Source organism: Propithecus coquereli, unplaced genomic scaffold (genome assembly GCF_000956105.1).
Source record: "Propithecus coquereli isolate 6110/MARCELLA unplaced genomic scaffold, Pcoq_1.0 Scaffold39, whole genome shotgun sequence".
NCBI classification, from domain to species: Eukaryota; Metazoa; Chordata; class Mammalia; order Primates; family Indriidae; genus Propithecus; species Propithecus coquereli.
This window is the reverse complement of record NW_012149618.1, coordinates 3,332,667-3,355,826: the sequence shown is the minus strand read 5'-3', so window position 1 is coordinate 3,355,826 and position 23,160 is coordinate 3,332,667. Positions and strand designations below refer to the sequence as shown.

The following is a 23,160-nucleotide window of genomic DNA, read 5'->3' as shown; positions in this document are numbered from 1 at the left end:
AGTCCATTCCTCTGCCAGAGTTCTACACTGCTTCTGTTACTCAATGGGCAACCTTTCAAAGGATAGCAATACATACCTTTCAACTTTACGTCATGTCCTGAACAACATTACTGTTGTTATTCATCCATCCCGTTATCATCTTGCTTGGCATCTGATAGTCTCAATCAGTATTTAATTAAGTAAATGATGTAGCACTGTAGTGATTAGGAGTAATTAGCAGATGTGTACTTCATGGCTTGGTAATGGATGCCAGCATGTTAAACTGCTAAAATTTGGTTTTTTGATGCAGAATATAAGTCTTATAAAATTTAGAATATTCCTTTAATAGAAACCAAAAATACGGCACAGGTTTAATTAGTACATTATTGAGTGCCTTAAGTGTTCCAGGCATTGAGAATAAAGATGAATATGATAGCAATAAAATCAGGTTATTAACTGTTAACAGATAATTTATAATTGTAAATCCTTAGCACACTTACCTAAACCCTTCCTGTTCCAGTCTTAGCTTCATTTTCCTTTGTTTATTAACGAAAGTGGCCATCTGGGTATTTAATTCATTCATTTAGCAAACACTTATTAAGTACCTATTATTTTCTAGGTCCTTTGCAAGGGATACAAAGATGACTAAGACTTAGTCCTTACCCTTATGGCGCTTACAGCATAGTAGATGGAAACAAATTATTTTTTAAGGAAAATAAAGTGTTCAAAGGCACTACAGAGAAATACCAAGTATGTTCAGAGTTTTGCTTTGTAAATGGTTCCTCTTAAAGAATAGGCTCAAATTTTTAGACCAGTGGTTCCCACTAAGTGTAGAATACTGAAATTAATATTTCATGGTAATTTTATTGCTTTAGAATGTTAAATTTGAGAACAGGCACCAGATGGTCAAGATAAGGGTACTTTTGATAAGGCAAGTCCATGTGAGTACTGGTACCTGAGATTCACGAGGCCTGGAATTATAACATAAGCTGTCTGAGTTGAAGCAGTGGTTCTCAAACTAGCATGCCCCAAAGTCATATGAAGGGCTCACTAAAATGGATTGCTGGGCTTTACCCCCAGAGTTTCTGATTCAGTACGTTTTGAGAGGTACATTTAACAATTTTCCAAGTGATGTGATGTTTCTGGTCCAGAGACCATACTCTGAGAACCACTAAGTTGGAGTATAGACTAGGCAGGGATAAAATTCCTTGAGAGAAATGTACTATGTTTTAAGATACTGTAAAGAATGTGGAGGCAGGGCAAACCTTATAATGGCTGTTATATATGGAATGTGCACCAGACCCAAATCCATGGCCTCTGAGTAAATCACCAAGGAGGCTTTGCATTAAGTTCAAAGTACAATACAAACAGGGCCTGGCATAGTACTTGGTCACTAGGTATGTGTACATGGGAAACTTTAGTAAACATCACTTTCTTACTGAGACAAGTTTGGACATCTGGCTTTAAGCCTCTCTGTTGAACAAAAGTGAATCTATGTGTGATTATATAATTTTCTAATTTGAAATCATAATAGGCAGGCTTACAACAAAGTTAAAATTAAAAACTTTTTATCCAAGTCACCAATGAAACAGGATTCTCATTCATTAATCATGTTTTGCCCACTTTCTTCAGCAAACCCAGTGTCCTATGACGAGCTATCCAGTGTGAGGCAAACTTCATATCAACATTGACTGGTTGCCAAGGAGACACCACTGCCACTCTGGACGAGTTCATGTTTCCCCTCTCCCTTTCTGCTAAACGGGCAACTCACACTATAGAGTCGAGGGCAAGATGCCGGGAAGTAGAGGCTACAGATCTAGCCTAATAAGAGACTTGAAGTGGTCACCAGGAGACTAAGTTCTCTCTCTATTCCATCCATAAGCAGCAAAGGTACTTGAGTTCAAATAATAAAACTTGAAGTCTTAGGCTTGAAGGGATATCAGCTTCCAAGAACAGTCAATATATCCATCCCTGTATAAATACAAGGGAAAGCCCAAAGAAGAATCAGCATCTACCTGCCACGTCCAAGGGTCTTCTATCCCCGACTTCATCTTAGTCATGAGATGCCTCTAATAAGACAAACAGCTATTCTGAAGAAAATTGTCCTTTATAAAGTAGCCCCCAATCAGAGGTAAGGATAGTAGTTCTGTTACATGGTGTTCCAAAATTTTGGACTTCTAAGAACACGTGAAGTGTCCTAAAGTCTCCTATTTGTTATTTCTCTTCCAATACTGTGCCATCGATTCTTGCATAAAATTCTGGAATGCTGGCTCTTCCTGGCTTTCCTCTGTAACTGCAAGGAAAAAAGACGGGCAATTCTTTTAAAACTCTCTCTCATTAGAAAAGCAGATTAGAGCTCTTGACACCCATCCATCAGAAACAGTACTTTATTTCTAAGAAACTAAGTACTCCTTCCAATAAGGAAACGTCTCCCAGAAGTATGCTCTATTTATCATGTTGTCCAAAATGTATGATGTCTTTATAAATGAGGAGAATAACTTCCTCATAAAGTAGTTAAAATGAGGTCCCACTCCTAGGTATTTTTAACCAAGAGAAATGAAAACATATGTCCACACAAAGACCTATTTGCAAATATTTATAGTGGCTTTACTCATAACAGCCAAAATCAACCTAAATGTCAATCAGTTGGGGAATAAAAAAACTGTGATACATCCACATAATGGAACATCACACAGCAATAAGAAAGAACACACTACTGATAAATGCAACAACATGGATAGATTACAAAGTCTTATATTGAATGAAAAAAGTCAAACGTACAAGCCTAAATACTGTGATTCCATTTATATGGCATTCTGGAAAAGGTAGAAGTACAGGAACAGAATCAGTCAGTGGTTGCCAAGAACTAGGTGTTCAGGAAGGGAACAGAATAAAAGGGCATGAGGAAGCTTTTGGGGATGATGGAAGTGTTCTACATCTTGATTCTAATAGTGGTTATAAGACTGTATATATTTTCTAAAACTCATCAAACTATATGCTTAAAAAGGGTGAGCTTTACTGTTTATAAATTACATCTCCATAAATCTGATTAAATGAGGTAATTTATACATTAGCACTCTGCTAAAGAGTAAAAAGAGTTTTGCTCTTGGTCATTGCTAAGACATAAATCCTGGGGTTGTTTCAAGAATTAGATTCTGCTCACAGTCCATAAAACCATGCCAAGCAGAATTTAGGTTTCCAGAGCCATCCTATCCTCACTGTTACAGTTCTTTCTAACTGGTTTAGGCCTCTGCTAAGTAACCTCCTTATGTATTCTTAAAACACTAATAACAACAGACAAAAATCCCAGATTCCCCAAACCAAGTTTGGACGTAAGGATGAGAAGACTCAAGACCAATAGAAGGCCTTAATCGGCTTAATACTAGCCAATCAGTAGGAAAGCCAGAAACTCTCTCAATTTGGGAAACATTCTTATATCCTTCCCCATCTCCCCTCTCCCCTATTACTGGCTGCATGTTCAACAGTAAGAAACTCCTGAACAAACAACGTGAGGACAAGCAGCTGTTCTGTTTTCACAAGCCACCTCAGCTACCTCTCACCTCTGTGGTCAATGTCATCAGTATCACTGTCTGCTTCCTCATCCTCTTCATCCAAGGTTCCTCGAGTCAGGATCAAATCAGAAGGGTCCAGCACAGGAGATAAGCTGTCTACAATGAAAACACCTATCAGTACATATGCCTCCTCAAAAAAGGGATTTTGAATCAATAAGTAACTATGATTATACATTGGCAGGATCAAAGTGTTCATGATAAATATAAATGCATGATGTTACCTCTTCTAAACGTATTGCTAATACCACTTACCATGTCTACAGCAGTTTAGTTCACAAAGTGTTTTCATGAGCCCAATAGCCCAAGAAGTCCCATTTTTTTTAAGCTGAAGCTTGTCTTAGTAGTAGCATTGTTCTTTTTTACTAGCTCCTAGCTAGGAAGAGGTTATGGTTTTTCCTAAGAAAGCTAACGACATTTGAGCAGATCTAGTGCGCTGGTGAGTCAAAGTGTGGAGTGCTCAGGAAGCTTCGTGGTGGCAATATAAGTTCAGAAAGGGTCTGCAGAAAATACAGGGTGAAATGATGTAGAGGAGAGGAGCCAGAGTAGGGGAAAAAATGGAAAATCAAATATACTAATAGAAGTAAAATTCCTCACTCAGGGAAACTAATAAGGGTTGAGCTCTAGTAATAAGAAAGTCTAATCAAGTAATTACTGGCAGGGGATTCAGCCTGGTGGTGGGGGGTGGTTAGTCTCTATGAGAACCTAAAACTATGCCAAGTACCCTTAAGCCATGGGAGGACATGGCCACTCTCTCTTCAGGAGCCCATGAGGCTTGCAAGAGGCCAGGTAGGGAATAAAGGTGGCCAAAGGCAGCAACATCAAGGTAGACAAATCTCAAGGGGCCTGTGGCCCTGAAAAAGCATAATCACAGGATGTGCTGCCAGTAAATGCTTCATTCCGAGCCCTACTAAGAATTATGCAACTATACTTGTAATTTTCCTCAAATGATTACTGAAACTCCCACAGCCTTCAACAGGTTATCTGAGTACAGCAGACCCTTTGCTTGTAGACCCTTGTAGATTTAACATTTGCTGTTTCACATATTCATGACTATAAAGGACCACGGCACATAGAAATTTACATTGCTGAGGTGTGCAACAAAGATGGCACAAGTTAAGTTCACTTAACTGGTAAGCCCAGGCAGCTTCCAGGTTTGCTGTCCTCTACTAGACACAGCAATAGCTTTCATGAATAGAAATGTCATTCCTTTAAGATGTCCCAGAAAAGAAAAATGATCACGTTGCTGATAAGAAATAATAAAAATATGTCCAATTTATTACAATAAATAAATAAAACGGAGCATATTATTTAAAAAAAAAAAGTACATCCAACTTGGTTGCAGGATCCCACTGAGCTGCAACAGATTTGCACCAGTCATCTTGAAGGCAATCTATCAATATGTATGCATAGGTGGTCAGGCGTATATTATTATTATGCATATTTAAATACGGGCACTAACCTAAACACCCCTGGACAGTCAATGATAAAACTAACTCATCAGGTGTGGTGGCTCATGCCTGTAATCCCAGCACTTTGGGAGGATCGCTTGAGCCCAGGAGTTAGAAACCAACCTGGGCAACATAGCAAGACTCCATCTCTACAAAAAATAAATAAATGGAATTTTTTTTTAAAACCTCAAAGAATAAAAAAAATTCAGTAGCAGGATGAAAAGACTAATATACAAAAATCAAAAGGCTTCATACACACAAATATAAACCAGGTAGAAGATATTAATATAATGGTTCAGAAAATCCCACTTTCAACAGTAATACAGATAAAATAGGCTGGGCGTGGTGGCTCATTCCTGTAATCCTAGCACTCTGGGAGGCCAAGGCGGAAGGATCGCTCGAGGTCAGGAGTTCGAGATCAGCCTGAGCAAGAAACAAGACTCCGTCTCTACTAAAAATAGAAAGAAATTAGCTGGACAACTAAAAATATGTAGAAAAAATTAGCTGGGCATGGTGGCGCATGCCTGTAGTCCCAGCTACTCGGGAGGCTGAGGCAGAAGGATTGCTTGAGCCCAGGAGTTTGAGGTTGCTGTGAGCTAGCCTGATGCCACGGCACTCTAGTCCAGGCAACAGAGCAAGACTCTGTCTTTAAAAAAAAAAAAAAAAAGATAAAATATTTAGAATAAGTTTAACAAAGAATATGCAAAACCTATATAAGGAACACTCTAAACACTTCTGAAAGACACAAGTAGACCTGACAAATATAAAGATATTCCTTGGTCTTGGCTAGGAAGACTCAACATTATAGAGATATCAGTTCTTCCTAAATTAATTATGAATATAATATAATCCCCAGAAAGATACTAGAATGTTTTAATAAGCCAGATAAGTTGATACTAAAGTTCGTGTGGAAAAACATGCAAGAGCCAGAGAAATACTAAAATGAAAAGTATTGAGCGTGACTAGCCTTAGCAGATATTGAAACATAATTACACTATTAAAACAACATGATACAGGCCTAAAAGTATACAGTCCAGTGAAATAAAACGGAAAGCCAAGTACACATGGAATTTTAGTATATTATACTGGTAGCATCTCAAATCACCAAGGCAAGCCGAGCACAGTGGCATGTGCCTATAATCGCAGCTACTCAAGAGACTGAGGCAGAAGGATCACTTGAGCCCAGGAGTTCAAGGCCAGTCTGGGCAAGATAGCAAGACTCCGTCTCAAAAAAAAAAAAAAAAAAAATAAGACCCTACAAAAATAATCTTTGAGGCGAAGATTGCTTTCTAATAAATAGTGCAGACACAACTATTTATGAAAAAGATAAAAAAGGCCCATAACTCATACCATACCCAGGAAAAAACTCCAAATGTATCAGTGATCTAAATTTAGAAAATAAAACCATATAAATAGTACAATAAAACATTGGTGAATTCCTTTTTAACATAGATATAGGTAAAGGCTAACAATGACTTAAAGTCCAGATGTAATAAAAGAGAAGATAAATAAATATGACTACATCAAAACAAAATAAAAACTTTTGCATGTCAAAAGAACACAATGAACAAAGCTAAAGAACAAATAACAGGGAGAAAATATTTGTAACATACATCCCAGAAAAATGGATAATACCCCTACTATATCAATGCATATTAAAGGTAATGGGTAAACATTTGAAAACTAAAAGGATAGTTAATAGTCTCAAAGCACCACCCCACAAAATCCTTATTACAAGGGGAAAAAAATAATCTTTAAAAATATTAATTCCATCAGATTTATTGAAGGTTAGCACCATAAAAAAAAAAGAAAGAAAAATGTTAATTCTTTATAAGGAGAAAACCTGGCAGACACCACTTTACACAAATAATCAAAGTTAACATCACCAGTAATGGGACAAATCAACAGGTGCCTCCTGATGTGATGCACTGAACAAACACAACTTATGTAAAGTTCTGCCAAAAATCAGTCACCTGAATCAAATGGTAAAGAAACTCAGACAAACCTAAATTGAAGAATGTTCTATAAAATAACTGTCCTTATCTGCTTAAAAAAGGTCAATGTCATGAAACACAAAGACTAAGGAACCATTCTAGCCTGAAGACCTTTAAGACACATCAGAATTAATGCAATGCATGTCCAGGATTTTCTGCTGCTACAAAGGGCAAATGGCTCCATCTAAATAAGGTCTCTACATTAGGTAACAGTATTATGTCAATGTTAATTTTCTAATTTTTGATAACTACACTGAAGTTATATAAAATAATAGTCTTAGGAAATAGACATTCAAGTATTCAAGGCAAAGGAGTGTCATATCTGTAACTTACTCTTAAATGATTCAGGAAAAAGAAATATATTTATGTAATACATAAAGTCATATATAGAGAAAGAAGAAAATAAATGTGTAAAATGTTAACATTTTAGGAATCTGATCGAAGAGTTATAGTAATTCTTTGTATTCTTTGTGCAACTTTTCTGTAAATCTGAAATTAGGTCAAACTAAAAAATGGGGGGGGAGGGACTAGTTTAAAAGTTTTAAAAGAAATAATAACAAAGTAGACATCAAGTATCTTGCTAAAGTAAAGCAAAAACTTCCTCAAGGAAGATCCCAAAGTGGTACAGTTGTATACAATTTTCAATTGTTTGCCTTTCCAAATTATTTTTTATATGTGTGTGTGTATATATAAAAATATTATATATATATGAAACCACATTTTATTTATCCTTTTCTCTCTCTCTTTCTCTCATATATAAATACATCCCTGCTGAGTAGAAATAAGTGTAACCTCTTTTTAGTTCCTAACACCAGAGACCCTCTGATACCTTTGGCAGCGCCTGTGTCCAAGGCTACAGAGCCCATATCTTTCCGAAGTCGTTCCAATTGTTCTTTCTGCTGTTGGCTCTGTGCACTAGCCTGTACATAGAGAGCAAAATGTCATCATATTCAAAAAGGAGCCCGAATTAGATGCCACACTTCTCAAGGGAGATGAGGAATTATACAGATACTAGCTACTTAAACATTGAGGCGGATAAGGGATAGCTGACATGGGGACAGAAACTCTTAAGTAGTGTGGGCCCAGATTATAGCAGAAGCTCAGCCTGAACTAGAAGATTCAGAAATTGGACACACAAACATATCAAAAGAACCCTCAGATAGACATAGCAGGAAGGCTCAGTCATGAAGAACCCAGTGCAGCCTATGTGAGCAGGACATTTGATTATGTGGGATAAGAGTTGTGAACCACCTCTGTATTCTTAAAACGAAATTCTACAACTAGCCTTTAAATTGACCTTGGAGTTGGGGTGGAAGAGGGGCACAAGAAGGACTCAGCTTATATAACAAGAAAACTGATTCTTAAAAATTCAAATACAAAAAGAAAAACATATGTAAGGGGACTTTCTGCATCCAGATGACATATATATAAATTTACAAAGTTAGATTAACAAGAATTTAAAGTATACCCCGAAATTTGATTAGTCAATTACACTACAATAAAGCTGGAAACATTTTTTAAATTAAATAAAATAAGATACATTGATAGCCAAAACAAAAATATATATGTCATCAGGATTGAGGTTGGTTTTTGTTGTTTTTGTTTTAAATAGAGACAGGGTCTTATGCAGTCGCTCAGGCTATAGTGTAGTGGCACCATGATAGCTCACTGTAGCCTCAAACTACTGGGCTCAAGCCATCTTCCTGCCTCAGCAGTTTGAGTAGCTGGGAGTCCGGGTGTACTGGCAAGGCTGTTTTTTTCAACAGCCCTAAAATACAAAAACAGCCTCCTTTCTTACCAACGATTTCTTCAGACGTTCATATTCAGGACGATATTCCCTGAAAAGAGAAACACTTTCTAAATTCCTTTGCTTAATAATCTTTTGCCCACCCCCCACCCGTATCACTTATATTGTCATAAGACTCTGACAATAACATAACATCTTACTTTACCAAACATCAGATGTAACAAGTCTTGGACAGTGACTAAGAGTCTACCCCATGGAATTAAAAGCCAAGGGAGCTGCCCCTAACCCCCTAACCAGGAAAGAGACAAAATCTGACTGGAGAGATTGAGACTAATGAACACATCATTCATTTGAGATAAATAGCTGCGATAAGGAAAGGTAGATAAGCCTGTGGAGCTCAGGATATCCAATATATAATTATGTGCTTTACCTGAGCAACAACAGTGAAAGGATACAGAGAAGAGTCTACCCTGAGGCTTTTTAAAAATTTTTTTGAGACAGGGTTTCGCTCTGTAGCCCTGGCTAATGCATAGTGGTGTCATCATAGCTCACTGCAACCTCCAACTCCTGGGCTCAAGTGATCCTCCTGCCTCAGCCTTCTGAGTAGCTGAGTACTATATGCACGTGCTACCACACCAAGCTAATTTTTCTATTTTGTACAGAGATGGGGTCTCGCTCTTACTCAGGCTGGTCTCAAACTCCTGAGCTCAAGTGATCCTCCCACCTTAACCTCCCGGAGTGCTACTATTACAGGTGTGAGCCACTGTGCCTGGCCTATCCTGAGGCTTTGGTAACATCCTTATCTGATGAATTAAAATCAAAATAATGTGTCTGAAAACCCAAATGTGGTTGTGAGGATCTTGCAAAATATGAAGCCAAAGAAGCATGTTAATTAGCAGCCTATGAGGCCATGGGCCTAAGGAAAGTGTACAGGTGCTCTGACTCCTTTTCTTTACGCAAATGGAATTCCAGTATTAACAATGACAATAGTTGTAACATCATTTATTATAAAATGTGCTTATTATTAGTATGAGTCAGCAATTGTGCTAAATGCTTTACACATATTTTCTCAAATAATCCTCACAGTGACCTTAACACCAATGTTTTACTGGAACACAGCTGTGCCCATTCATTTACAAATGGTCTATGGATGCTTTTGTCCTACAAGGGCAGAGGAAAATAGTTGCAACAGAGATTGTCTTGGCCCACAAGGCCTAAAATATTTACTACCTGGCTCTTTACAGGAAAAGTCTGGAGACCTCTGCTCTTAATCACTCAATACAGTGAAGATTTACACCTTTATTTTTTAAAAAAGTTAATGGAGACTTGTTACCCCTAAGTGTGATCAGATCCAGTACATGTACGCAAGGCAAATATAATACAAATACGATGAAAACCTGAATGCTCTGCCTGGAAAAACTGCTATCTTATCAGAATTGTGGGTTGCTAATAATGTCATCAGTAGAATCTTCCTTTATCCTCACCTTTCATATTCTTCTGCAGCACTGGTGACTTGCACAAAGAATTCATCTAAGCCGGTACCCAGAACAGCAGAGACACCTACTACCTGCCAAAAAGCATCATAAATGCCTCTAAGAAAACTACTATATATTTTTAAATGGTGTACATTATTTTGTTCAAATGCCATAAAATCTTCATAAAAAGACGTTTGGAAACTTTAAGAAGTCTCTGGCAAAAAGCTAAGCTACAACAGAACAAAACAGAACATCTAGTTGAAAGTCATGGAAATAAGCCTATGGACAATAAAGAATTTAAAGATATAATTAGGGCCAAACAAGTACAGGACTTATTATCTATTCCCTAACAAAGCAAACTAACCACTTTCTGTTCTCTTGTTGCATTTGCTTGGACAATTAACATAATTCCTGCAACCTGTAAGCTTTTGCTTACATAAATCTTACCCTTCCTTCATACCTCTAACACTATACCCACCAAAATCCCTCATTATGATCTGTCCACCTTACAACCATCAGGCCCAACTTCCAGTCTTTCTTAAGGTGCTTACCACAAGATACCATGTTTCTATTCTGTGTATAGCCTTCTCTCCTAACTAGACCATAAACTCTCTGAAGGTAAGGTCCCTATCTTATTCATCTTATAAACTCTCCAGGATTTTTTGTTTTCTTTCTTATTTTTATTTTTATTTAGAGACAGGGTCTTGCTGTGTCACCCAGGCTTGAGTGCAGTAGAGCAGTTATAGCTTACTGCAGCCTACAACTCCTGGGCTCAAGTGATCCTCCCACCTCAGGCTCCCCACAGTAGCTAGGACAGAAGCACATGCCCGGCTAATTTTTAAACAATTTTTTTGCTGAGACAAAGATCTTGCTGTTTCCCCAGCTGGTCTCAAACTTCTGGGCTCAAGTGATCCTCCCACCTTGGCTTACAGGTGTGAACCACTGTGCCCAGCCACCACAATTTTTAATAAGCAATGCTTTAAAAGTACATTTCAGAAGGTAATGAACTTCCTTTCTAAGCTAAGTTCAAAACCAGTCTTACAGGTTAAGAGGTTATCTGGAGAGGTTGTCAGTGTGAACAGGAGAGAATTTACCCTGAGTGAGCTGTAAAACTCATCTAACACCAGGCTCATTGAACGGGTCAGGTTACTGATGTATGTAGTCTCTTGATTCAAGGCATCTTGGAATGCCTCAAAATCCTGCATCCATTCCACTGCAAAGCTGTGATCAATGATGTCAGTCTGTACCAGAGAGAAATCAACTATCAGCAACGAGAGACGAGGTTAGACACTAAACAATGGCAAAATTTATTTTTCAATTAAGTGGTGACGGCAAAGAGTGTATCATCCACACATTTTCTTTCTCTGCTTCCCCCATTTCCTCCTCCATTGCAACAAGCCACAAAGAAGCAAGACTGCTGTGTAGTGTATATAATTAAATGAAGAAGATGTGTTCTCTTGGTCAAAGCAGACCCTTCATTATCCACTACCAATAACCAGGACCACAGTGGATGCAAGCATATACCAGGCTCTGAAGTCAAGCACTCTCTTGCATTCTAGACATCAAGCAACAGCAGGGAAGCTTTGTTCTTTTTTAATTGCCACTTCCAATAGACTAGATGTCCCTCTTCTATTTACACAGTCCTGATTCTAGGGAATAACCTATACACCATGGTTGAGGAGCTACTCTATCTGGCCTAAAATGATTTTGGATAAGAGTCAGTGATAAATATTCATTCAGTTTGATTTAATTCATTTCTTAGAAATGCCTATGACCTTGTTTGAGGAAAGCCTGAATTTGCTCTCTAGCATCTGAAATAACCCTCACTCACCCAAACCTTCCAAGAACCACAAGGTTCTGCTGAAAAAAGCTGAATCACAACAGAAAGGATCCACTTACTTTATTCATGACCACAATGAAAGGCAGCTTGGTTTTGTACAATATGCTGAAAATCAAACATTGAGACATTATTAGTAAAAGCACTTAAGCCCTTGCTCGCCCAATGTTAGTCTGTTGGGACTAAGGAGAATGAGTTCAGAATCTACAAGACAGGTACCCATTTTCACATGGCACTCACATATTCCCCTCTCCCAAGAAGAAAATGACCACCACCAAGCAAATAACACACACACTCACTCTTAGAGTAACAATGCTTTGATATTAATACTGGTTTTTGTTTTGTTTTTAATAAATAATTGTCTTTTTCTCAGAGAAGGAAATAAACATTTATTGAATATCTATTACAGGTGGAGTATCCCTTATCTGAAATGCTTGGGACCAGAAGTGTTTCGGATTTCAGATTTTTTTTCAGAGTCTGGAACATTTGCAAATACTTACTGGTTGAGCATCCCAAATCCAAAAATCCAAAATGATCTAATGAGCATTTCCTTTGAGCATCATGTCAGTGTTCCATAAGTTTCAGGTTTTGGACCATTTCAGATTTCAGATTTTTGGATTTGGAATGCTCAACTTTGTAGTCCAGGCATCATGCTGAGCACTTTTATATGTATTATCTCCTTTGTTCCTTACAAATGCCATGTAAATGCATACAATTTTCATTTGTCAATTACACCTCCATAAAATTGGGGGGGAAATTTTTTTAAATGTTATTTTATAGATTGAAAAACTTTTAAATCATTTTTCCCAGCTTTATAGTAATGTATAATTGACAAATAAATTCTTTACATATTTAAAGTGTACGACATGGTGTTTTGATATACAGTTGACGTTTGATCTGCATGGTCCGCTTACACACAGATTTCCTTTCACCTCTGCCACCCTTGAGACAGCAAGACCAACCCTTCCTCTTCCTCAGCCTACTCAACATGAAGATAATGAGGACCTTTATAATGACCTACTTCCACTTCATGAATAGTAAATGCATTTTCTCCTCTTTATGATTTTCCTAATAACACGTTCTTCTCTTTTAGCTTACTTTATTCTAAGAATAAAGTATATAATACATATTACATATAAAACGTGTGTTAATCAACTATTTATGTTATCATTAAGGTTTCTGTCAACAGTAGGCCAGTAGTAGTTAAGTCTTTGGGGAGTCAAAAATGATATGGCAGGTTTTTGACTGCGGGGTTGGCAACCCAACACCCACGTTGTTCAAGGGTCAACTATATGTATACACTGTAAAATGATTACTAGAATCAGGCCAATAATTGTCTTTTAAACAATTAACATGAAAATGAAATAATGTTGTCAATCATCAGATTTCTATTTGGCTGAAGATTTCTTATGTCCAACAAGAAGGGACATCCTTCGTCATATCAGAAGATACAAATGTTGGTGATGGTTTTTGTGTACCCCCAACATTAAATTCTCTCAGCTTTAATAATGTTCTACCTTGCTCCTCAGTCTTAATGCATTAACACAGCTGAGTGAGGCATGTCCTACCTCTGCTAATGACAGCACATTTGGGAATTTTAGAATCACAGATAAATGTTTTATTCATAGCATCTCTTCATGTAACAATTTCACTCTATCCACCATAACACAAAAAAGCAGAATTTAGATCAGAGGGCTCTATTCTGTTTAGACGTGGGTTTCATTCAACTGGGAGCAACTGCTGGAAAATTCATATCCACATACTACCTATTTCTGCGACAAGCAGGGGAGGAAGATCAGAAGATGCAGAGAGAGAATGCCAACAGCACTCGTGCCTCTTTTCTCCTCTAACCTTCCCTCAACTCACAGCCACTCACCTGAGTAGCAAATCTGAATAAGCACAAATCTAGGAATAAGCAACCAGGACTCAAAAGCCAAGGGGTAGAAGAGGAGAAGAGAAGAAGGACTTATACCTTGACGGAACACCATGCCCACCAATAACCAATTACCTGCAGGCATAGAGCATGTTCGACATAAAGGTCACTGGGTTGGTACTTCGAGATGTGTCCATTACATAGATGACAACTGTTGGAAATGAGGATGCCTAAAGCCACAAAATAATCAAAGCCTTGGTCAGAGGGCTCATGATTTGTCCCAAATCTCTTTTCCCACCATCCTTAGCAAGGGAAAACCATTTTTACGCAGGATGAGCAGAGCTTCTACAACTCCCTCCCATATAAAGTCTGAGACAATAAAAAAGATGCTGATCCAGTCCAGCCCTCTAGCTACTCTTTAATAACGAGCCCTAGAATACTCACCAGGGCCTCAGTGATGATTGTTCCAGAAGCTGACCAGGTGAATACCTCAATCTGTCCAGGTGTGTCAATGAGGACATATCTATGTCAAGAAAGATCATTAAAAAAGTGTTATACTTGTACAATACTAAAAGACATGCCACCATATAAAACACTAAACATCTCATTATCCAAGATTAGAATAATCTCTGCACACTACTAAATCTAACTTCCTCCCATTACCCTTAAACTGCATACTATATTCCCCCAGACTTTGTTCAATGTCCAATATTCATGCTAATGGGCAGAAGCAAGCGATCATGAAATGCTGCAAATGATCACAGGGGAAACTATGATAGTTATAGAAACATACTGCATTAAAAATGAGAGATACGGGCAGGTCGCAGTGGCCTGTAATTCTAGCACTTTGGGAGGCGAAAGTGGGAGGATCACTTGAGCCCAGGAGTTCCAGACCTGCCTGGGCAACACAACAAGACCCCATCTCTACAAAAAAATAGAAAAATTAGCCAGGCATGGTAGCACACACGCCTGTAGTCCCAGCTACTTGGGAGGCTGAGGCAGGAGGATCGCTTGAGCCCAGGAGTTTGAGGTTGCTGTGAGCTACAATGACACCACTGCACTTTAGCCCAGGTGACAAAGTGAGATCCTGTCTCAAAAAAAAAAAAAAGAATATGGATTTTCTTGAAGTGATGAAATTGCATAATTCTATGAATATACTAAAAGCTACTCTAAATTATATACTTTAAATGGATGAGTTGTATGGTATGTGAAGTATCTCAATAAAGCTATTTTTAAAAATGGGTAAAGATGTGTTGCCAAAAAAAAAAAGGGGGCGAAGATGTGAAAAAAGCAGGGAAGAAGAAAAAAGAGAGAGAAAAAAATTGGCAAAGAATTTTATTAGATATTTCTCCAAATAAATATATGCCAATGGCCAATAAGTACATGAAAAGATGCTTGACATCATTAGTCATTAAGGAAATACAAATCAAAATCACAATGAGACACCATTTCACACATTCTATAACTAGAATGGTTATAATCAAAAACAAGGACAATAACAAGTGCTGGCAAAGCTGTGGAGACATCACTGCTGGTGAGAATGTAAAATGCAGTAGCCACTAGGGGCTGAGGGAAAAGGAAAATAAGGAGTGACTGAGAGTGAGGATAGGGTTTCTTTTTGGGATGATGAAAATGTTCTGAAATTAGATAGTGGTTATCAATGCACAACTTTGTGAACATATTAAAGCAATTATATATTTTAAAAGAGTGAACTTCATGGTATGTAAGTTATATCTCAATAAAGCTGTTCTAAAAATTACCTCTAGCATAATCCCATTTTCATAAAAACACCTTTATCCATCCATCCTTCTACGTATATTTACATAGAAACAAGTGGAATGCTAGTCACTGAATAATGATAGTTATTACTAGTGGGAATGGGTGATAGCTTCATCTTTTAAATGTTACGCACCATTTGAATTTTTTTTTTTTTAATTGAGACAAGAGTCTCGCATTGTTGCCCCAACTCGAGTGCAGTGGTGTCATCATAGCTCACTGTAATCTCAAACTCCTAGGCTCAAGCAATCCTCCTGCCTCAGCCTCCCATGTAGCTGGGACTACAGGCGTGCACCACCACCCCCCGCTAGTTTTTTCTATTTTTGGTAGAGATGGGGTCTCGCTCTTGCTCAGGCTGGTCTTAAACTCCTGAGCTCAAGTGGTGATTGTCCTGCCTCGGCCTCCCAGAGTGCTTGGATTACAGGTGTGGGCCACCACACCCAGCCTGTTTGAATTCTTTATAATAAGCATATGTCCTTTTTTATAAAACAATAAATTATCTTTTTTTTAAAAAAGAAAACTTATTAAAAATTTAACAACAGTTAATTGTGGGTAATAAAAATAATTTTTAAAATATTATTTTAAATTTTGATAGTTTTAAAAGTGAAAATTTTTCTGAGTCATGTGGATTACATTTATTTAAACAAGAGTTAGAAAGGTGTTTCAGAGGCTTTAATGCCAGCAAGCATGATTTCCCAAGAGAAGACAGGTAGACAACTGAATTTGGATAAAGTCTCAAAATAACTACTAAGAAGCCATGTACATTGGGGGCCAAAGTAACTGGCGGTAAGATAATATTAAATTTAGCTCTGTACTCCACAGCATCTTAATGATTTTCTTGCCCACTTTCTTTTACTTCTGATGGTTTCATCTTAATCTATACCATTTCAGAGGCTGATGGTATCCCAGACCATCCCAAAAGCCTAGAAATGTGTCAACTACAGAGTAATAAATGTTAAAATGAAATCACTTACTTAGACGTGCTTTGGGCCTTCTCGATAAATTTCATCACCTAAAAGAAAAGGAAGCCAATTAGAACAGGATATTATTTCAACACAAAATCACAGGGCTCTCTCCAGGGTGGCATGCCTCATAGGCACCATCACCTACTGAACCTCTATGTTCTCAGTCTTAGGACACCAATGAATAAACTCAATGAACTGAAGAAGCACTGCCACATCACAGCATTGCAACCACATCCTGGGGCACAGCGCAAGGACCTGAGAAGCTGAATACCCGACTCGTCACCATTGAGTCATATCTCTCAGTGCTCCGGAAAAATGTTAATTGCCTGTCCCCCGGAGTGACATCAGAGTAAAAAAACCAATGATTATAAAACACTCTTACGGAAGTAGGTGACAAAGAAAATCTAAAGGGCGACAAATATTTGTCACAAGTAAAATGCCCCATTATCTTTCTATTCCATGCCTGCTAGTCCAACCCTATCCCATCCTCAGGGTAGTACCATAAGCAAGCAATAGGTCCAGAAAAAAAGCCAGGTCTCTTGGATTTTTGTTTTATTGGCTGTTACAAATATTAAATGTATAGTGTCTCAAAACACTAATCATCTTCTCCTAGTCTACTTCTCTGTTTACCAAAATGCCTACTTATTTTCTATATTTATGTTCAGGTTTGCTGCTCTTCTTACCAATGTAATCAAGCTAAGATACTTAAGAGTCACAGATTTTCACACAGCTATGTTGACATACGTAAAGACAAACATACCTGATCAAACCTGGTAGCAAAAAGATTGAGTGATGTCACTATGCCACCATTGGGCCCAAGTCCATATCTATGCACTAAGTTGAGGACTTAAATTGTTTATAGATTAGATTATAAAGTTCATAACTAGGTTCTCACTCACACAAATAACATTATGACATTGGTGTTCCATTAATGGATATTGGCCACCTAATCCTTGACTACCATGCAACCTTAACCAACACAGGGAAACATTCACTATTAAGGTCTTGTTCACTGATTTACTATTTTGGGGATGGCCAGGCAAAATAAAGAAAGCAAAGTGGGTCGGACACAGTGGCTCAAGCCTATAATCCTAGCACTTTGGGAGGCCAAAGTGGGAGGATTACTTGAGGCCAAGAGTTTAAGACCAGCCTGGGCAACATAGTGAGACCCTGTCTCTATGAAAAAAAAAAAAAAAAAAAATTAGCCAGACATGGTGGCATGCACTTGTAGTCTTAGCCACTAGGGAGGCTGAGGCAGGAGGACTGCTTGAGCCTGGGAGTTCGAGGCTGCAGTGAGCTATGACTGTGCCACTGCACTCAGCAGTAAGACACTGTCTCTTAAAAAATAAAAAAATTTCAAAAACTAAAAATAAATACAAAGAAAGCAAAGTGAACAGAATGTAATAGATGCATCAGGCAATGACAGCCTGGTGGCTTTAGCCATTAAGATTACCTATATTGCCTATGAAAGATTTAGTGGGAAAAAAAAATAAAGATTACCTATATAACACTCCTTGCTCTGATCCTCACTAATCAATGAAGCAACCTGCTGATTATAATTGTCCTCCTAGATTTACCCACTGGGAAAGTACACAGTTCACACAGCAATGTACTAAGAATTAATTAATCCAGCTAATAAACACATGCATTTCTGAGTTTCCCTGTGCAAAGAAGTGGTGACCAACGGATGATCCTCCACGGCAATACTACCTTGTGGGACCCAGGCAGGTGTCAGTTATTCTCTCATTCTCTCTGCTCTCTAATTACAACAGCCTGCAGTCTGGGGAGATGGTAATAAAACTGAAATCACAAGCTGAAATAGTATTTCTGATCACCTATAATACCTCTCCCACATTCATCTTCCATCCTTCTAATAAAATTAAAGCAATCAATGTTTTTGCTTGTATATTTCATAAGGAAACGGCAAAAACACTTTTTCAAAGCCATAAAATATACAGACAACAACTACCTAGCAATGAGTCAACACCAAAGTAGATGTGGAAAAGGATACTGTTTCATGACTTCTTTATATTTCACAGTGTCACGAATATCTGAAGGGGGACAAAAAAGAAAATTAACTGAAATTTAATACATACACCTTTAATTGCCTACTGGTGACAAAGGCAATGCAGAATGATTTTTAAAAAGGAATTAATCTGTCCAGTAATATTGACCTAAACCTATCCACCAATCTGTAGACTTCCCCCATCAACTGTTAGAATTCCATCCTTTAAGTGAAAAGATGAGAAATTTTTTCCAAACTCTTCCCCAAATGATCCTTGCTTCTTAATAGATCTTCCTTTTATTAGCACGTCTAGGGCACAAGAAACTTATTAGAATTAAGATTAAGAGGAAGAGGATTAGCACACAGTGACAGCCTAGAAATCAGAAAGCCTAGATCCTATCAAGAATCACACTGGATCACACCCATTCTTCCATTCTTTTTTTTTTTTGGAGACAGAGTCTTGCTCCGTTGCCTGGGCTAGAGTGCCGTGGTGTCAGCCTAGCTCATAGCAACCTCAAACTCCTGGGGTTAAGCAATCCTTCTGCCTCAACCTCCTGAGTAGCTGGGACTACAGGCATGTGCCACCATGCTCGGCTAATTTTTTCTATATATTTTTAGCTGTTCAGCTAATTTGTTTCTATTTTTAGTAGAGATGGGGTCTCACTCTTGCTCAGGCTAGTCTTGAACTCCTGACCTCGAGCAATCCTCCTGCCTCAGCCTCCCAGAGCGCTTGGATTACAGGCGGTGCCACTGTGCCCGGCCCACATCCATTCTTAATCTTTTTTATAGTCACAGATTCTTCTTAAAGTCTGATGAAAATTAGGAACCTCCTGTCAGAACATTGCACATATGCATTATACACACATCTTCCCATGTGCCTGGGTGTGGAAGTAAGATTCCTACATATCAATGAGTAAACTACAGCACAAGAACCCTATACTCTGACTAAACTTTGAGAAAAGAAACTAAATGAAAAAAGTTTATGTATCAGAGTTTGCTGAAGAGTTTACGGCCTAGAAGTGAGAGGACTTTCTGTCACTTCACTTTCCCAGATAAAAATTGCATGACACACTAGGGTCAGAAAGAGGGGAGAGATAAAAGTGAATGGATAAGAAACAAAGAAATTTAGGAAAGAGGAAGGAGTAAATAGAGAGAAAATTAGAATAAGAGAGATGCCTGTTTAGGGACTCAAGCAAATCTAAGGGAAATGAAAGTATAGTTAAGAAAAAAAATGCAGCTGGGCATGGTGGCTCACGCCTATAATCCTAGCACTCTGGGAGGCTGAGGCAGGAGGATCGCTTGAGCCCAGGAGTTTTTAGGTTGCAGTGAGCTATGATGACGCCACTGCACTTTAGCCAGTGCAACAACAGTGAGACTCTGTCTCAAAAAAAAAAAAAATGCAAAACGAAAGCACTAAAGACTGGCAGGCTGGAGGCTTTCCATTCTCTTTGAAGCACTTCACACAAGTTATGGTATGGTTTACTTACCAATATTGGCAGGAAAGGGAACTTCATGTACAGCTGGGTCCAGGTTGATCACATAAGGTGGAGAGCCTTGGCTATGCAGGTGTCCCGTGAGCCTCTGCAGAGATAAGGGGAGAGAGAAGGAGTCAAAGAGGGGACGATAAGGGGACAAGAGAGAACTTCCATTCCTTTATAGACCATCCTAAAGACTTTGCACTTAGATTTCCTTCTACCTGAAATATCCACCCCTTATGTCCTCCAACATTCAACTCTCAGTTCAAACGCTACCGTTCTTTATCACCCACGTAACAGAGCCTCCCCTACTCTTACTTGTTTTGTATGTTCGTATGTGGTGGACTTTTTCTATCTCCTTCGTTAAATATTTAGATCCGTGAATGCGAGAATCTAGTTAACTTCATTTTTGCTGTATTCCCAGTGCCTGGAGCACTAGGAATTGCCCTAGGCGGGCAAGAAATAATTCTTCGGCAAATCTTCATCGAAAACCTGCATACTAGCACTGCATTAATCTCTAGAGTTACTTGTAAGCCCCTTCCTCCAAGAAGCTGGCAATTTATCCACAAGACAATTCCTGAACAACGTGGTTAAGCTGTACCAAGTATGCACTGAGGGTGCGCAGAAGGAGCCTTAATTAACCTGGCGAGCGTCCTAGAAGGCTTGGTGGGAGAGAGAACCGGAGTTGATGGGAAGTCCATGAAACTCACGCGTCAGTACCCTCCAACTCCTCAAAGAGACCTCCCTCCGTTTCTCCTGGGCCTTCCATCTACCACAGACAACTTCTCACGCGCCTCTACTACGCCCGCGATTTGATTTTCACCTGCACAAAGGTGGTCTTCCCGGATCCTGCCATTCCCAACACCAAGAGACACACTGGGGGCCGAGGGCCCCCAGAAGCCTGTGGCTCAGCTTCAGCTGCGGGCGCCGCCATCTTCCACCTGGGCCCGCCCACCTACCATGGAGACGCCGCGTGGCTAGACAAACTTCCGCAACGCTCTGGGCTGCGAATGAAAATAGAACCTTAGGCGGGTGAAGGGAAGGGAGAAGGGCAGGGACGCCCGAGCATCTCCTTAGTGTCCGACCCGGCTAAGGGACCGACCAGTGACAGTGGCGGGGGCGTGGGGGTGCTGGGCAAGCGAGGGGAAGGCTGGAGGGATCAAGGAGATGGGCTCTGACCGCCGTACTGTAGTGCTTGGGAAGGGCAAACCCTGGTCCCCAGGAGGGCGAGAGAAGATGGGATTCCAAGGGCAGGGCTCACACAGTAAGAAAACAAGGAATGTGTCTGCCACTTTCGCCCCGCCAAGAGCCGGGAGCGGAGCCGCTGGAGAACCGGCTGCTAGGGCTTATTCAATAGCCGAGGCGGTGAGGGGCGCGACTGGGGCAGGGTACGACCCCCAGGGTTACTGGGCAGTGCCGAGACCCTCTGCACACCGACCAGAGAAACTACGAGAACTGTCCACGCTTGAACGCTGTTCCCACGAGTCGCAGGCCCTTGACACTAGTGCTCGCTCCTTGGCAATCACCCCCAGTGAACTACACAGTGGCCATGACGTTGGGGAGGAACGCTTGGATTCCAGGTGCAAGTAGGTACTGAAGGGCACCTTCCATCTCACTGAAGGGCTCTCAGAAACTAGAGGAAGATGATGAAAGAGTAGAGAAAACTATTCTTACTCTCCATCACCCTGTCTGTTTCTGTGGCCCTTTGTAGCTGCTACAGTGTTGGAGTAAGTCCTAAAATCTGGGTTTCATAGTCAGGCTCTGCCACTTGCTAGCGGTGTAAATCACAGGCAAGTCACTTAAACTCTCTGAAACTGTTTTCTCCTTTTTAAAATTGAGGTAGTACCTCGCGGTGTTGTAGTGAACCCATATTGTAAATTGTAAGCTACATACCTCATCTTTACCGCCAGCTGTATCCCCCATACCCCACTGCAAGGTGTCTGGAATATAATGGGTGCTCAAAAATATTTTCTTGTATGAATAAAGGACAATTGTGTATTTTTTATTTCCTAAATTTTTATTAAGAAGTGATAGAGGACTGTCTCATTTGTTCTTTCTTCAGGTTTGCTGAGGGCCTCAAGTCCCCTCCATCATGTCTTAGTCTAATAAATAATTTTTTCAAGCCAGGGAAGCTAAGAAAGGCGGAGAGGAACCTTAAAGAAAAAACATTGGTGGAAATGAGGGAACTGAACAAGCAAATAAAACAAGCTCGAATCCACCAGGAACCGCTGCTGAAGGACAACAGGCAGCTACAAACAGAAAAGTTACTTGTCCAGGCTGAGAACAAATTCTTCCTGGAATACCTGACTAACAAAACTGAGGAATACAGAAGGCAACCTGAGAAGCTGTGGAACAGCTATGTACAAAAGTGTGGCGAAATTGAACAAAGAAGACAAGAATCAGCCTCCAGATATGAACAACAAACTTCAGTGCTTAAAACAGAGCTCTTGCAAAAGGAAAAGATTCAATCCAATTTGAAACAGCAATTGCAGGCAATGAGGGACATTTCTATATTAAGGGAGACACAGGAACTAGAAATACGGACATTACAGGAGGAGGAGAAAAAAGTCCAAGCTGAGGCGGCTGCAAAGAAACAGAAAGTACAGGTCCAGTTCCTCCAGGAAAAAGCATTGCTGGAGAAACAACTGAGTGAGCCAGACATAAGGCAGCTGGGAAAGAGAAAAAGAAGGGAGCACAAGAGGAATGCCCAGGCCTTGGAGTTGGCAGCAAAGCAGTCTATTTTTGAGTTCTCCCTTGGCATCATCAGAGAGAACCAGCAGTTACAGAAGAAATTGCTGCAGCTAACTCAGCAATCCCAGAAGTTGGAGGCTACTCAAAGCCAGTTAAAAAATCGGAAGCAGCAGCTGCAGCAGGAACAGTGGTATGTGGAGTGCTTAATCCGGGGGAGGCAACGACTGCAAGGAAGGCATAATTGGTGCCTAAAAGAACAGGATGCTCCGAAGACCACATCCACTCCTCCCCCAGGCACCAAATCAAGAATTAATCCAAAGTAA

The 23,160-nt window shown here is 39.5% G+C and overlaps 2 protein-coding genes across 2 annotated transcripts; one reads left to right on the top strand and one right to left on the bottom strand.

Annotated features, from left to right (window-relative positions):
* Nucleotides 1–1,530: 1,530 nt before the first annotated feature.
* On the bottom strand, nucleotides 1,531–21,141 carry GPN1 (GPN-loop GTPase 1). Its single transcript, XM_012652501.1, has 14 exons — nucleotides 20,970–21,141; nucleotides 20,159–20,252; nucleotides 18,678–18,717; nucleotides 17,427–17,493; nucleotides 16,676–16,713; nucleotides 14,370–14,448; nucleotides 14,061–14,155; nucleotides 12,115–12,160; nucleotides 11,310–11,456; nucleotides 10,225–10,307; nucleotides 8,792–8,831; nucleotides 7,823–7,913; nucleotides 3,540–3,647; nucleotides 1,531–2,272 (listed from the first exon to the last, which is right to left on the bottom strand). Exons 1-14 carry the CDS (start codon nucleotides 21,078–21,080, stop codon nucleotides 2,187–2,189), a joined length of 1,125 nt encoding a protein of 374 aa, XP_012507955.1. The 5' UTR covers nucleotides 21,081–21,141; the 3' UTR covers nucleotides 1,531–2,186.
* Nucleotides 21,142–21,382: 241 nt separating this feature from the next.
* On the top strand, nucleotides 21,383–23,160 carry CCDC121 (coiled-coil domain containing 121). The gene is made up of 2 exons (XM_012652499.1): nucleotides 21,383–21,726; nucleotides 22,209–23,160. The coding sequence occupies exons 1-2, from the start codon at nucleotides 21,383–21,385 to the stop codon at nucleotides 23,158–23,160; spliced, it is 1,296 nt and encodes a 431-aa protein (XP_012507953.1).

Bases quoted from the DNA above. Each gene is read 5' to 3' on its own strand.
- GPN1 (XM_012652501.1), bottom strand. From the start codon at position 21,080: ATGGCGGCGCCCGCAGCTGAAGCTGAGCCACAGGCTTCTGGGGGCCCT. The intron at 18,718-20,158 runs GTAAGTAAACCA...GTCCCCCTTCAG, and splicing joins TCCCTTTCCTGCCAATATTG to ATATTCGTGACACTGTGAAA. The intron at 8,832-10,224 runs GTGAGGATAAAG...TTCTCTTTTCAG, and splicing joins GCTGCAGAAGAATATGAAAG to GGAATATCGTCCTGAATATG.
- CCDC121 (XM_012652499.1), top strand. From the start codon at position 21,383: ATGGGATTCCAAGGGCAGGGCTCACACAGTAAGAAAACAAGGAATGTG. The intron at 21,727-22,208 runs GTGCAAGTAGGT...TTCTTTCTTCAG, and splicing joins GAGGAACGCTTGGATTCCAG to GTTTGCTGAGGGCCTCAAGT.